This window comes from Oncorhynchus tshawytscha, linkage group LG11, assembly GCF_018296145.1.
Source record: "Oncorhynchus tshawytscha isolate Ot180627B linkage group LG11, Otsh_v2.0, whole genome shotgun sequence".
Classification (NCBI taxonomy): domain Eukaryota; kingdom Metazoa; phylum Chordata; class Actinopteri; order Salmoniformes; family Salmonidae; genus Oncorhynchus; species Oncorhynchus tshawytscha.
The window spans coordinates 16,858,047-16,874,659 of record NC_056439.1 but is presented as its reverse complement, the minus strand read 5'-3'; the positions used below and the strand labels follow the sequence as shown (position 1 = coordinate 16,874,659).

The 16,613-nt window shown below is 42.4% G+C and overlaps 1 protein-coding gene across 1 annotated transcript in view; it reads right to left on the bottom strand.

Moving 5' to 3' along the window:
* The window catches only part of stxbp5b (syntaxin binding protein 5b (tomosyn)), a 45,788-nt gene extending 29,677 nt beyond the window's left edge, over window positions 1-16,111 (bottom strand). The window contains 8 exon segments of the mRNA XM_024436909.2: window positions 2,240-2,363; window positions 2,851-2,934; window positions 3,050-3,113; window positions 4,384-4,518; window positions 5,528-5,628; window positions 7,313-7,394; window positions 14,738-14,835; window positions 15,628-16,111. Of these exon segments, the coding sequence (XP_024292677.2) occupies window positions 2,240-2,363; window positions 2,851-2,934; window positions 3,050-3,113; window positions 4,384-4,518; window positions 5,528-5,628; window positions 7,313-7,394; window positions 14,738-14,835; window positions 15,628-15,765 (826 nt within the window). The 5' untranslated portion in view covers window positions 15,766-16,111.
* Between the last annotated feature and the right edge of the window lie 502 nt (window positions 16,112-16,613).

The following is a 16,613-nucleotide window of genomic DNA, read 5'->3' as shown; positions in this document are numbered from 1 at the left end:
ACGCGAATGCAGTAGAAGCCAAGTTAAGATGCTAGCTAGCATTAAACTAATCTTATAAAAAACAATCAATCATAATCACTAGTTATAACTACACATGGTTGATGATATTACTAGTTTATCTAGCGTGTCCTGCGTTGCATATAATCGATGCAACGCTGGGGGATGATTTAACAAAAGCGCATTTGCGAAAAAAGCTCAATCGTTGGATGACTGTACCTAACCATAAACACCAATGCCTTTCTTAAAATCAATACACAGAAGTATATATTTTTAAACCTGCATATTTAGCTAAAATAAATTAGGTTAGCAGGCAATATTAACCAGGTGAAATTGTGTCACTTTTCTTGTGTTCATTGCACGCAGAGTCAGGGTATATGCAACAGTTTGGGCAGCCTGGCTCGTTGCGAACTAATTTGCCAGAATTTTACGTAATTATGACATAATATTGAAGGTTGTGCAATGTAACAAGAATATTTAGACTTAGGGATGCCACCCGTTCGATAAAACACCAAATTGTTCCGTATTTCACTGAAATAATAAATGTTTTGTTTTCGAAATGATAGTTTCCGGATTTGACCATATTAATGACCAAAGGCTCGTATTTGTGTGTTATAACTAAGTCTATGATTTGATAAAGCAGTCTGACTATGAGCGATGGGGAGCAGCAGGCTCGTAAGCATTCATTCAAACAGCACTTTAGTGCGTTTTGCCAGCAGCTCTTCGCAAGCACAGCGCTGTTTATGACTTCAAGCCTATCAGCCTAATGGCTGGTGTAACCGCTGTGAAATGGCTAGCTAGTTAGCGGGGTGCGCACTAATAGCGTTTCAAACATCACTCGCTCTGAGACTTGGAGTAGTTATTCCCCTTTCTCTGCAAGGGCCGCGGCTTTTGTGGAGCGATGGGTAATGCATCTTCGAGTGTGGCTGTTGTCGATATGTTCCTGGTTCGAGCCCAGGTTAAGGCGAGGAGAGGGACGGAAGCTATACTGTTACACTGGCAATACTATAGTGCCTATGAGAACATCCAATAAATAAAGGTATATTAAATACAAATGGTATAGAGAGAAATAGTCCTATAAATACTATATTAACTACAACCTAAAACCTCTTACCTTGGAATAGGAAAGGAACCACCAATTTTCATATGTTCTCATGTTCTGAGCAAAGGAACTCAAACGTTAGCTTTTTTACATGGCAAATATTGCACTTTTACTTCTCCAACACTTTGTTTTTGCATTATTTAAACCAAATTGAACATGTTTCCTTATTTATGAGGCTAAATTGATTTTTAATTATGTATTATATTAAGTTAAAATAAGTGTTCATTCAGTATTGTTGTAATTGTCATTATTACAAAAAAAAAAAAAAAATAAAATTGTCCGATTAATCGGTATCGGCTTTTTTTGGTCCTCCAATAAACGGTATCTGTATCAGCGTTGAAAAATCAGAATCGGTCGACCTCTAGTTTGGACCATGATAGGTCCCTAGTGATGTGGACACCAAGGAACTTAAAGCTCTTGACCCGCTCCACTACAGCTCCGTCGATGTGAATGGGAGTGTGCTCGGCCCTCCTGTTCCTGTAGTCCACTATCAGCTCCTTTTTCTTGCTCACGTTGAGGGAGAGGTTGTTGTCATGGCACCACACTGTCAGGTCTCTGACATCCTCCCTATAGGCAGTCTCATTGTCTTTGGTGATCAGGCCTACCGCCGTTGTGTCGTCGGCAAATTTAATGATGGCGTTGGAGTCGTGCATGGCCACACAGTCGTGGATGAACAGGGAGTACAGGAGGGAACTAAGCACGCAGCCCCGAGGGGCCCCTGTTTTGAGGGTCAGAGTGGCGGATATGTTGTTGCCTACCCTCACCACCTGGGGAGTGCCTGTCAGGAAGTCCAGGATCCAGTTGAGCGGGAAATGTTCAGTCCCGGGGTCCTTAGCTTAGTGATGAGCTTGGAGAGTACTATGGTGTTGAATGCTGAGCTGTAGTCAACGAACAGCATTCTCACGTAGATGTTCCATTTGTCCAGGTGGAAAAGTGCATTGTAAAAGTGCAATAGAGATTGTGTCAACTGTGGATCTGTTGGGGAGCTATGCAAATAAGAGTGGGTCCAGGGTTTCTGGGATGTTTAAAGGTCTAACGCACATCGGCTTCCCTATGTTGTGCTGTTTCCATCCATCTTTGTTTCCCCCTAAGGTGCATTGAGACCCTTGGTGGTATGTCTGTGTGTACAACAGAACATACCGTGTGGTGTGATGGTGATTGTAGGCTTGGCAGGGACGCGTACGTTCCATGTAGTCAGAGTTCCATCTGAGTGGCTGCAGGTGAACTGTTTGCCCTCGTGGTGCCAGGCTACCGAGTGGATAGCCTGGAGGAGAAGAGAAAACACAGAGAGAGGAATAAACAGAGAGAGGAATAAACACAGAGAGGAATAAACACAGAGAGGAAAACACACAGAGAGGAAAACACACAGAGAGGAAAACACACAGAGTGGCTGCTTCATTAGTGTACATTAACTTTGAGGGAAATAATAACAGCATGTTGTGGTGTGGATGACTCATGACTTTTAGAAAAGGCTATCTTCTAACATCTTATTTTTTCCAAACTATTGTTACATAATCAGTCAGAAACCACAAAAATATACATGTCTTACATATCCATTGGTACTTTCCAATAATTACGTTGAATTGAGCATCAACATCAAGCCCCAATACAAACTTAAGCAATGAAGATCAATAATGTAGTACGACAAATCATGAACAACATTGTTCACTGTGCATTTCATATTTAAATGGAACTCCCCCTCTCCCCAGTCAGTCCCCACAGGAACCAACAGCCACAGAAAAATGCCTTACCTCATCATAACTGTAGCGGTAGTCAGCTTTTTTGCATTTCAGGTCCCACAACACAACAGTCCCACATTCAAATCCAATCAAAATCTGCCAAAATAACAAAACATTTTGAAAATTGGATTTTTAGTAGCATGTTGTAAATCATCAGTAATGTTGTGAAGCTCTGGAATGAATAAATTAATGTTCTTTGGAAAGTTCCTACCTTTCCCTCGTCCATAGGGTTATCACTGATGTGGACCACAGGCCCAGGGTGTGACTTGGAGGACCTAAGGAGGAACAGGGGGAGATGGAGGGAACAGGCTCACTCCTAACATGCTTGGCTTCTACTGACCGTTTCATTCAAACAATGAATGTAAGATTCTTATCTCACTAAATTCTTCTTCTGGGTTTACATTCAAACTTCCCCAGCTGTCAAGGAAATTAATAGTCTAAGGCAGGGGTCTTCAACCCCCTCCCAGGCAAACCCAGGGACCCCCATTGTACTTTAGTGGGGGGGAAGAAATACCATGTCGTGTCTTATCATCAGGTGAATGATAAAGGCAAGGAGGGGTGCAATCAACATATTAAAATGAATAGATTTGGGAGATAAGAGTTCAGGTGGGCTTTCACACCTCACCAAACAAAGGAAAGGAGGGGTGCTCGACAACAATGACAAAAGTCACGAAAAGGGTTTACCAAGAAAAACTTCCAAAATGACTTATTTGAGGCAGAAAAGAGTTGGAGCACTCAAGAAAAAAGGCAGAGAATAATACATTTTAACTCACTTTAATCCATTGTTCAGGATGAGTACAGGTGACTGACTTTGACACTAAAGAACACGTCAGCTTGATGTCGAAATGTCAGTCAACTGTACTCATCCTGAACAAAGTTATTACTCTCTGATTTTTTTGTTGAGTGCTCCAACTAATTTCTGCCTCGAATTAGTCCTTTTGGAGATTTGGTAGATCTTTTTTCATTATTTTGAAAGAGTACGTGTAAACTCTTAACTCAGCCTATGCGCTAGAAAGGTAACTACAAGCACATTTTCTCCAAGAGAATCTGTTTTGTTGGTTAAACAAAGGTTAGTCATGTGTTGGCAAAAAAGTATGTCCAAGTCAAAAAAGCTTACCAGCAGCACTTGCCGCACTGGTAGCCTACAGTATTTGCGGGTACTTTTTCAAACATATGTCAGATACTCCAGTGAGTGTAATTGGCTCCAATGAGTGTAATTTGCTCAATATTAGGAGTTGAAAAATAAAGTTGACATCATTAGAAAGAAACACACATATATATATTAGTACCTCCAAAGGCCCCTAGGGCCCATGGACCCTTGGTTTAAAACCCTTGGTCTAAGTTAAAATAACACGGCAGAAATGGCGCAAAAGAATAAACACAGTCTTTGACAGACTTCTAACTAACACACAGGCTGTGTCCCAAATGGCACCAATATTTCCTATATAGTGTACTATTTTTGATTAGAGCCCATAGGGAATAGGATGTCATTTGGGACATAGAAACCTAAGCAGATAACAGCATAATACAGACAGACAAACTCACAGTTCGATGGCTTTGTTCCACATGATAACGTAGCCTGAGAGTGTGAAGGACTCAACGTTGACAATGTGGATGTTTCCTTTCTCTGTGCCAATGTACAGCCATTTACTCTGGAAGGGCAGGTGACAAAACGTGATCCTGGAGGGGCAAAGGCAAAACTAATCAAGAGGTGAATCGCAAATGGCATGCTATTCCATATATAGTGTACTACTTTTGAACAGGGCCCATAATGTTCTGGCCAAAAGTAGTGCACTATATATGGAATTGGGTGCCATTTCGGGATGCAGAAATTATGATTATTTGATCATGATCCTGTCAAAATGGAAGGGAATAATGTAAAAAGGTGAATGAGAAAGAGGATATTATTTCTTAGTTACTTCAACAAACATAACTACATCATGTGTCGGTTCACCTGTCAAATACTGTCAATCTGATAGCTTTCTCTGAAGCAATAAAATATACACATTAAAAAAGGGGGACCTAATAACCTATCTTAGCGAGGGACATATCAAATAATCTACAGAACTTGACAGGTGAACCTACCACTTTCATGTGACAAAAAGGGTCCATAATAAATACACAGAGTAATATTTGCATACAGAGACAGCAGCATGAATTCCTATTTGGTAGCAAGAAACTGACTGGCTGTGTCCGAAATGATACACTATTGCCCTATGGGCCTTGGTCAAAAGTAGTGCACTATAAAATGAAGACGGTGCCATTTCAGACACTGGGCCTTGCGAAGTCTTTCATTAGAACAAAACATGACATCACTAAAAGCAGACGGAAATTGGTTACTATAGTATCAAGCAGGTTCAGGGGCTATTGGCCAGACAGAGAAGCGGGAGAGATTCAACAAGCAGCAGGAGTCATTTTGGACACACGGTATGTCCCAGCTTTGCACCCTATTCCCTAGATTGCACACGACTTTTGATGGGCCTTGGTCAAACGTAGTGCACTATATTGGGAATAGGGTGCCATTTTGGACGTAACCACAACCGCAGAGAGGGTGAATCAAGACAAGAGAAAATACTATTTATATTTATATTTCATATGTTGACTCATGGGTCTAAGTTAGCCAACTTGAATGTAGCTACAGCTTTAGCTCTATTCAAATATGACCACTGTTCATGTTATACCTACATACCTCTCCCTGTTGAATTTGAGAGTGTGCAGGATAGCTGGCTGCTTCTGCCTCAGGTTCCACAGATGAACGCTGTCATCAGCTAAGGCACTGACTAGCGCCCCCTGTTGATAGTGGTTATGAAGGGGTTATAATACCTCCACACATCTAATAAAGAACCAACAGGGTCATGTTCAATAATGGCACATGGTTGCAAAAAGTTTGACAAAAATGTGTATTTCTTATTCGACAAGTATACGTTTCACTCCATTTTGGACATTTTCTTTCGTTTTTGCCTGCCTACTGAACACAACTTCAGTAAACATGCTAACAGGACAGGGCTGAGTCAGAGGTAGGGCTGAGTCAGATAATATCATGTCCATACAATAAAGAACCCATTACAGAGTTTTGCCTCCACAAAGCCTACATTACTGTTTACTCAATGTGTTCACTAGTAAAGATCCATGGTCCATTAAAGGGTAGGAAGCACACGTTTTTACTCAAAGTAACAACACAGTGTAGTCAAAGATTTAGTAACTTAACTGTAGTCACGGTCTGGTTACCTATAACTACAAACATAGTTATGTTTTGGGGTTTTGACATTTATTAACTTATTTCTGGCACTACCCACAATGCACTATTTCTCAACGTCATATGGAGGATCTACTCTGTGCTACCGAGTTCGTATACTAGCACCGCAGCTAACTCAATCAGGCTAACGCAAGCCACAACTCATGCTCTTCACAGACTTTGTGGCTGTGTTATCTAGTGGGAACCTGTTAGCACTGCAGGCACCCGTGCCTTCTTGCCGTGGGCTCAAAACGAAAGAGAAAATCATACCGGCTTGCTCTAATTGTTTAACGGTGGTACCTCATCTGTTCTCCTTTTAGCTGGCTGGCTTGCCGTCTAAGATAACTGCATATAGCTAGCATTTTTAAACATTTGGTTAGAAGGCGTTATTTCCAATGATTGTTACTTTAATGTAGCTGTGTGCTAGGTGTTCATAGCAACTAGCTGACTCATTCAGTGCTAATGTAACGTTAGCAGGCTGCTAGGGCTAACGTTAGTAGGCTAGTTGGCTAGAAAGCTTAGAAGTCGATTTGTAACAATACATTCAAAGAGTATTGGTTTGTAAATTGGCCGAACATTTAATTGAAACCGGTAGTCATGAGCGCAAACGGTTTGGTTTAACTTGAAGTGATACATTTGGTTATTTTCTGTTGGAGTTTACATTATTTGAAATCACCTGGAAAAATATTTTCCGACATTTTGATCGGTTTTATGTAATAAATCCCAAAATAGAAAAGTGAGCTGTAACTTTGCATTGGGACTTTTGACACCAATCCATGTGTTAAATGTGGTTACGTTTATGCTACCTACCCTTTAAACATTGGGTAAGAACCACTAGGCGAGTTACATACTGTCTGACTGACTGTAGTGCATGCTAATGAGCAGGATAAAAACAGATTATAATGGGAGAGGAATGGGGCTGAAGGGATGACTAACTAGGATTGAAGGGATAAGGCAATGATTCAATCCAGGACTTTATCAGTAGCATTTCCTCAATTGCATAATGTCCTTTCTCCTCGAATTCCTTCTCAAAACGCATTGGGAGGTTCTGTCCCTCGGACCTCCTTCTCAAATGCGTTTTGAGAAGGTGAGAGCAGAGAGGACACAAGGAATTGAGGAAACACTGTTGAGACAGAGCCCTGGGGAGTGCTGCCGGGGAGCGGGACAATCGAGTTGGATAGAGGGGGAACAAAAATGGCAAAGATGTGCCCTGTACCCAACTCTATGAGCAGGACTCACCTCGTTGACCAGGAACTGGAGCTGAATGACAGCTGCACCACTCTCATGTTGACAGTAACACTCCACACCCGCACGGCCAAAACTAAACAGCTCAGTCAAGGGACAGACCATACAGGAGAGATGGACATGTATTCATCATCAGCATCTGGGTTTATAGACATCCCCAGGGGAAATTAGATTTGTCACCAGCAAGACACATACCAAACCAGCCATCGTGTAAATATTTTCTGTAAATACCCATTCTGGCAGGGTTCAAGGAAACAATGATGAAAACAATACAGATATATAGTAATTAAAAAGGGAGGCATGGTAGTACTGTATCCGACTGGCACATGGGGATCCTCATATGCTTAGACCATGTTGCATTCAACTCCAGCAATGGGTCTGTATGATGCATTTTCCCTGAGCCCAAGAGCAGTTGAATGAGAAAGTCAAGACTCGCTGCTTCCCTCCCTTAGCTTTTAAAACAACAGTGACTGACTCCGCTCCACACAACAACTATATATGTTCATATGACTGACTAAATACAAGTGAGGGAGTTATAAATAAAAACCAGTAGACCATGACAGTGTTACTTATTCATAACTCTATGCATCAATCAGTATGGAAGCCAATTAGACAGGCAGCACAGGGCTACTATGGCGTCTCAGCTCTCTCACTCTCTCTGCGTGTGTCCCAAATGGCACACTCTTCCCTAGTGCACTACCTGTGACTAGGGCTCTGGTCAAAAGTAGTACACTATATAGGGAATAGGGTGCCATTTGGGATGCAAGCTGTAGGGTCATTCAAGTCAGATGTTTCCTGTCTGCTGACACTGTGAAACTACGTATGACCCCAAGTCCACTGATATACTGTACATAACTGCCAAGCAACCATGGGAACAGTCCTGTGAGAAATAATTCACTGTGGAATTGAGCCAATAGCAGTCTCAAAATGACTGTAGATTAAATTAGGTCAGGCTTAAAAATACTTAAAGGGCCAATCTGTAGTTTGTTTACAATTACATTGTCTACAAACAAAAGGATAAAACAAGCTTATATGTTGGTTTCTAATGGGGTTAGAATGTTTAACTAAGCTAGGGCGGCATTTATAAGTTATAAAGCCTCCTTAATGTACCTGGTCGTGAAAATGAAAAGAGCACCAGACGACAGACATGCTCAGAGATAAGGCCTGCGGTACTGTATATCAAATAAAATGTATTTATATAGCCCTTCGTACATCAGCTGATATCTCAAAGTGCTGTACAGAAACCCAGCCTAAAACCCCAAACAGCAAGCAATGCAGGTGTAGAAGCACGGTGGCTAGGAAAAACTCCCTAGAAAGGCCAAATCCTAGGAAGAAACCTAGAGAGGAACCAGGCTATGAGGGGTGGCCAGTCCTCTTCTGGCTGTGCCAGGTGGAGATTATAACAGAACATGGCCAAGATGTTCAAATGTTCATAAATGACCAGCATGGTCAAATAATAATAATCACAGTAGTTGTCGAGAGTGCAGCAAGTCAGCACCTCAGGAGTAAATGTCAGTTGGCTTTTCATAGCCGATCATGAAGAGTATCTCTACCACTCCTGCTGTCTCTAGAGAGTTGAAAACAGCAGGTCTGGGACAGGTAGCACGTCCGGTGAACAGGTCAGGATTCCAGAGCCGCAGGCAGAACAGAACAGTATACACTGAGTGTATGATAGACTGACCAGGTGAATCCAGATGAAAGCGATGATCCCTTATTGATGTCACCTGTTAAATCAGTGTTGATGCAGCGGAGGAAGACAGGTTAAATAACCATTTCCAAGCCTTGAGACAATTAAGAAATAGATTGTGTACGTGTGCCATTCGGAGGGTGAATGGGCAAGACAAAGGATTTAAGTGCCAGTCAGTCAACTGACAGTCCAGCACAACATTGGTGTCCAAAGACCCAATGCACAACTCATCGTACCTTGACATGAATGTGGTATGGCAGTCGACGACCTTAGAGTTCCATTTATTTCAGAAAAAAAAAGAAAAAAAGAAACTGTGGTTGCGGTGGGCTAAGGAACTAAAACACTGAAGTGGAAAAACATTGCCTGGTCTCATGAATCCCGGTTCCTGCTGTTTCACGCCCATGGGAGGACTCGGGTATGGAGAAAACCATGAGTACATACATCCAACATGGTGCGTGTCAACATTGCAGGCTGGTGGTGTTGTGGGGTCTGTTTTCAGGGCAGACATTGGGCCCCTTGATAAAAAGTGGAGCAACGTTTTGAGTGCCACAGGACATCATTGCCAATCATGTGCATCCAAAATTGATATTTTCAATATGATAATACCCCAATTCCACTAACAGTTCAACTTGACACAACTACGGGAAGCATTGCTGTCAACATGGGCCAGCATCCCTGAGGAATGCTTTCAACACCAACGAATTGAGGCTGTTCTGCGTGCAAAAGGGAGTGCAACGCAGCATAAGGATGATGTTCCTAATGTTTTGTACACTCGCTGTACTTGCAACTGTGTCGTTAGCTTGGATCTGGACAGACACACTGAAATAATGTCTGTTTGAACAGGATTAACAACAGCTATAATCAAACAACCTCTGAATGCCTTGAACAAACTAAGGTGGGGTTACACTACAGCCCAACAGAGTGCCATTAACCAGGCAGCCTCCACTGTAGGCATCACAATAGCATCTGATCAGAGGGCTATAAAGTCACTTGATGATGAGTGCAATGGCAGTGAAGTAGACACATGTGGTTCCTATGACAGCATCAGCATCTCCTTTCTAGTTGAGAGGCACTGTTCTTTGTAGCAGACTTGGGTTCCAATACTATTTGATAACAGTTGAAATACTTGATCTGTAATTGTCTGCCTGGCTTAATTAGACCAATAGCATAGACCCAAAACTGTAAATCCCACCCATCTGACACTTCAGGTAGGCTAGAACAAGCTCTCAAAGCATTTTTAACATTTCAAATAGCACACTGAACAAAAATATAAAAACGCAACGTGGAACAATTTCTACGATTTTACTGAGTTACAGTTCAAATAAGGAAATCTGTCAATTGAAATAAATTCATTCGGCCCTAATCTATGGATTTCACTTGACTGGGAATATAGATATGCATCTGTTGGTCAGACACCTTACAAAAAAAAGGTAAGGGCGTAGAACAGAAAACCAGTCAGTACCTGGTGTGACCACCATCAGCATCATGCAGCACGGCACATCTCCTTCGTATAGAGTTGATCAGGCTGTTGTGTGAGACAACATGCCACAATCCTCTTCAATGGCTGTGCAAAGTTGCTGGATATTGGCAGGAACTGGAACACGCGGATATACACGTTGATTCAGAGCATCCCAAATATGCACAATGGGCAGTGAGTATGCAGGCCATGGAAGAACTTTCAGCTTCCAGGAATTGTGTACAGATCCTTGCGACATGGGGCCGTGCATTTTCATGCTGAAACATGAGGTGATGGGGGCGGATAAATGTCACAACAATAGGCCTCAGGATCTCGTCACGGTATCTCTGTGCATTCAAATTGCCATCAATAAAATACAATAGTGTTCGTTGTCCGTAGCTTATGCCTGCCCATACCATAACCCCACCGCCACCACCGCACTCTGTTCACAACGTTGACATTAGCAAACCGCTAGCCCACACGACGCCATACTCACTGTCACTGTACAGTTGAAAACGGAGTTAATCCGTGAAGATCACACTTCTCCAGCATGCCAGCAAAGGTGAGCATTTGCCCACTGAATTCAGTTACGACGCCAAACTGCAGTCAGGTCAAGACCCTGGTGAGGACGATGAGCATGCAAATGAGCTTCCCTGAGACGGTTTCCACAGTTTCATCCGTTTTCCAGGTGAAAAAGCCAGATGTGGAGGTCCTGAGCTGGCATGGTTGAAGCCATTTGGAAGTACTGACAAATTCGACAACTTATGGTAGAGAAATTAACATTAAACATTAAATTCTCTGGCAACAGCTCTGGTGGACATTCCTGCAGTCAGAATGCTAATTGCACACTCCCTCAAACTTAAGACATCTGTGGCATTGTGTTCTGTGAAAAAACTGCACTGTTTAGTCAGCTTATTGATATGCCACACCCGTCAGGCACACATTTGTGCATCACATTTGAAAGAAGCTTTTTGTGCATGTGGAACATTTCTTGGATTTTTTTTTTTCAGCTCATGAAACCAACACTTTACATGTTGTGTTTATATTTTTGTTCAGTATATTTTAACCCAGGCATGCTACACCACAGAGAGAGAAAGGCTATTCCACCAACTGACAGATAAAGAGACACTTCCTCATTGGTAAACCACAGTGGTTCGCCTTGCAGCATTTCACAACATCAAGAGGGTATATCAGATGACAACATGATGACAATCATAAGACAAGAGCCTGCATATCTCAATCACATGGAAATGTACAAACAATAATGTGTTTCAATAGAAAACCAAACAGCTTACAATAGAACACAACACGCAAAAAACTTGCTCTTCTGCTATTTGACATTTGTGAAGTAGGAACTAGTGTCAAACGCCACAGAATCTGTAACCGGTAACAGTGTTATAAAATGGGTGGTTTGAGCCCTGAATGCTGATTGCCTGATAATGGATATAACAAAACATTACTGTTTTGTGCTTCATTTAGGTTGGTAACCAGTTTATAATAGCAATAAAGCACCTCACGAATACCTTATTTAAATAAGTATTCAGACCCTTTCCTATGAGATTTAAAATTGAGATCAGGTGCGTCCTGTTTCCATTGATCATCCTTGAGATGTTTCTACAACTTGATTGGAGTCCACCTGTGGTAAATTCAATTGATTGGACATGATTTGGAAAGGCACACACCTGTCGATATAAGGTCCCACAGTTGACAGTGCACGTCAGAGAAAAATCCAAGCCAGGAGGTGGAAGGAATTGTCCGTAGAGGTCCGAGACAGGATTGTGTCGAGGCACAGATCTGGGGACGGGGACTAAAAAATGTCTGCAGCATTGAAGGTCCCAAAGAACACAGTGGCCTCGATCAGTCTTAAATTGAAGAAGCTTGGAACCACCAAGACTCTTCCTAGAGCTGGCCAGCTGGCCAAACTGAACAATCAGGGGTGAAGGGCCATGGTCAGGCAGGTGACCAAGAACCCGATGGTCACTCTGACAGAGCTCCAGAGTTCCTCTGTGGAGATGGGAGAACCTTCCAGAAGGACAGCTATCTCTGCAGCACTTCACCAATCAGGCATGTATGGTAGAGTGGCCAGACAGAACCCACTCCTCAGTAAAAGGCACATGAAAGCCCACTTGGAGTTTGCCAAATGGCACCTAAAGGACTCTCAGACCAGGAGAAAAAAAAGATTGAACTCTTTGGCCTGAATGCCAGGTATGACATCTGGAGGAAACCTGGCACCATCCCTACGGTGAAGCATGGTGGTGGCAGCATCGTGCTGTGGGAATGTATTTCAGCAGCAGGGACTGGGAGAGGATTCAGAACAGAGGGAAAGATGAATGGAGCAAAATAGAGGAGATACTTGATGAAAACCTGCACCTGCAACAGCGCTCAGGACCTCAGACTGGGGCGAAGGTTCACCTTCCAACAGGACAACAACCCTAAGCACACAGTCAAGACAACGCAAGAGTGGCTTGGGACGAGTCTCTGAATGTCCTTGAGTGGCCCAGCCAGAGCCCGGACTTGAACCCGATCAAACATCTCTGGAGAGACCTGAAAATAGCTGTGCAGCAACGCTTCCCATCCAACCTGGCAGAGCTTGAGAGGATCTGCAGATAAGAATGGGAGAAACTCCCCAAATACAGGTGTGCCAAGATTGTAGCGTCATATCCAAGAAGACTCGAGGCTGTAATCACTGGCAAAGGTGTTTCAACAAAGTACTGAGTAAAGGGTCTGAATAATTATGTAAATGTTTCTTTTTTATTTGTAATACATTAGCAAAAAATAAATAAACCTGTTTTTGCTTTGTCATTATGGGGTACTGTGTGTAGATTAAAGGGGGAAAACTATTTTAATATAAGGCTAACGTAACAAAATGTGGAAAAAGTCAAGGGCATCTGAATACTTTCTGAATGCACTGTATCACACCACCTTGGGCCTTATTTCTTAATTAGACTTCTACTGCAGGTTCCATACACACACAGTAGTAAAGGTTCCCCTGGAGCAAATTAGGGTGAAGTGTCTTGCTCAAGGACACGTCGACAGATTTTTCACCTTGTCGGTTTGGGTACTGACACCCGCAACCTTTCTGGTTGCTGGCCCAACACTCTAACCTCTAGGCTACCTGTCTCCAAGAGTCATAGAAATAAAGCTATTAGATAAGTAGTGGGAATGTCCATGAAATATAGAGGAAAACACTGTGGTAGTATAGACAGATCTATCAAACGTAGACCATTTTAGACCACTAAGACATGGAGGAGTGTGTGTTTATGTTCTTTAGGAGGTGGATTATAACCAAACAATGGTCCTAGGATACAGACTGGGACTGACAAAGGAATAGAGCAACCCATCCCTATAAATAACAAACATATGGTAAATGGCTGCTCATATATTGGCTTTGTTTAAATCAGTTAAGGTCATTGAGAACACATGATCTTTTACAATAACGACCTACCCAAGGAGCAATGAGATGCTCCTGATGACATACAGTAGACTGTGTTACTTTGCGTTGTGCAAAGCGAACATTTTCTAAACTAGAGCATGACATGATGCCAAAAAAAGACTGTCTGAGAACAATATAAACTGATGCCATGCCATTGAATGACCTTCAAAGCAACACGTTTACCCAAGCCGAGCTTAACTGACTGAGCCTTTAGGGAGTTGTACAAATCCAACAGCTATTTTATTCTCCAGGCTTATGTTTCACCAATGAGGACCGGGACCCTGCCTGGCCTGCAGCATGTAGCCAGCAGCTTGGCTGTGTGCGCTCTCACACGGTCTGACAGACATGCACAGCAGGACCAGATGTTCAAAGCACATAGCCTAGGCCACGAGGTGGAACTGGGCCGGCATCCACCAGGCAGCACAGTGGAGGAACTTGGGCCAGGTTGGCTCCCCAGGATATGGCAGCAGAGCAGAGCCGAACAGCTCATGTCACGGTAGAGATATTACTAATGAGTCTGAGGGTGCGTCCCAAACTGCATCCTATTCCCTATATAGTGAACCTGACTCTGCTACTCAGAGAAACATGTGCTACTACTGGGTAATCCTCTATAACCACAATTTCCTCATTTGCTGAACTTGAGGATCTTACACTGAAGCCAATATAATGTCCCATATAACTATCAACAGAGAATCTCCATTGAGCATGCTTTTTAATCCTGGACAAGGCTTAACCCTGTCTGGGAAACTGGCCATAAATGAATAATGTCAGAGATAGGTCTAATTGCACTGGGATTGCTAATACTGTTTGTTGAGTTCCCTATTTAAAGACAAAAAAAGATACAGTCTCACAGCTCCGCTCTGAGTCCCGACAGCCAGAATCTTCTGCACAGGGTCAAAGGCCATGGAGGAGGGTTGGTAAGGGAAGCCATGGCGCACAGTCTGAAGGAGCCAAAGAACACATTCTGCATTAGCTGTTAGATCACCTCCAGATAAACAATTTACAGACATTCAATCAAGTAATGTTATGTTTTGTTGTATCCAGGAAACTGTGTGACATTTCAGAGGCAATTGTTTTCGTCTAAATACAAAAGATGTATGATCAGTTTAAATCCATATCTAGACGAGTCTCTTTCCCACAGAAGAAAAAAGCTAAATATTTCTAGGAAAGTAGCTATCCCGTTTGACAAGCCAGGTGTTCCCTGTCACAGTCAGATCATTGGATAGCTGCTGTAGCTTGCTAGCTAGCCAACACTGGATGACATTATCACTTTAATTATAGCAGGCTAAACTCCACTGAAATTAAATCAGAAAATTCCTTGAGTGCAGTTTAGTCCGCTACTTAATGACATAATCCAGAGGATTATTCAGATTTAATTTATGGCTGGTTGGTTGAGGACATTAAAGACATATGACATAACCTTGCTTGTTAACGTTAGTTAGCTGGTGGGTTGATGCTTTGGCCAATGGCAATGCCAGACATTGGGACTGTGAGAGGCAGTCAGTTGATTATCTTGACAACTAGCAATTCTATAATTATATAGCTGGCAACCCCCTATACTAGCTAGTTACAAGAACCGCATCAATGCAATGTCAGCATAGACACAAATAACTTAAGACACTAATGATTTACAAATCACTCGCTGTCAATGTGTCAACACAGCTCCTGCTAACTCGCTCGCTGGTAAACTTCAATGATTCCCAGCAAAAACAGCTAGCTAGTTAGTAGCCCACCTTGCAGAGCTGAAAATGCTCCGACTGTAGTGTCTCTTGGATCACATCGTTTTGACTAGTTCCCGGTTGTGGAGATGTAGAGGAAAATGAAGAAGCAGCCAAGCCGTCCAGCACTTTTCTAATATTGAACTTCTTCATTTTCCCTCAATACAGACGAGGACGAAACACACTAAATGGATCAACAAAGCCACCATACATTGGATAGTGCACTTCCTAGCTAGATGTTAAGTTAAAGACGCAAACTTGGCTAATATCTTGTTCTTAATCTCGCTCGCATGTTACGGATTGTGTGGTCACTGCACTCTCAACAGTACAATTCACGTGTACACAGTTTAAGCATATGCACATTAATGAATTCTTGTCGAAAATCTATTTGTATCCATCGATATTGCATGTATCCAGTCGGAGTCGATTGTAAAGCTCCGCTGACGGCAGCCAGCTAGCTAGGCTACTGTTAGCCAGCCTAGCTAACACGGAAACACAGAGACGAGTCTGCGCGGTAGAGGCAGCAACACGCCGGATGTACACATTGGATCCAGTATGTAAACATATAATTGACGTTCAGTCTTTATTTTTGGAAACTGTTGTCAAACAAATGATGAATCATTGAATAAGATAATAACAGTATGCACTATACATAAATGTTCCTATCCAGCGAGTTTAGTCACAAAGCTACAAAGCTAGCACTCATTGAAAATAGAGGCGAAGCTACATGGACAACTGGACCAATAATACGTTTTCTCCGGCAGGTGGGGGAGTTTCGATTTTTTTCCCACTCACCAAGCGAGGAGTTTTTGTATGGAGGTCAACAGAAGTGTCGAATTTGGTCAACAAAAACATGTAATGGCTTATTTGTTGTATGTGAGGTTTATTTGATCGAATGGAAGTTTCATAATGGTTATGTTGTTAGGAGTGTACTGCTATAAGTAGAACACGTGACCTCCGGGCAACTTTGATTAAAAGAAAAACGTTATAGAAACAAAACA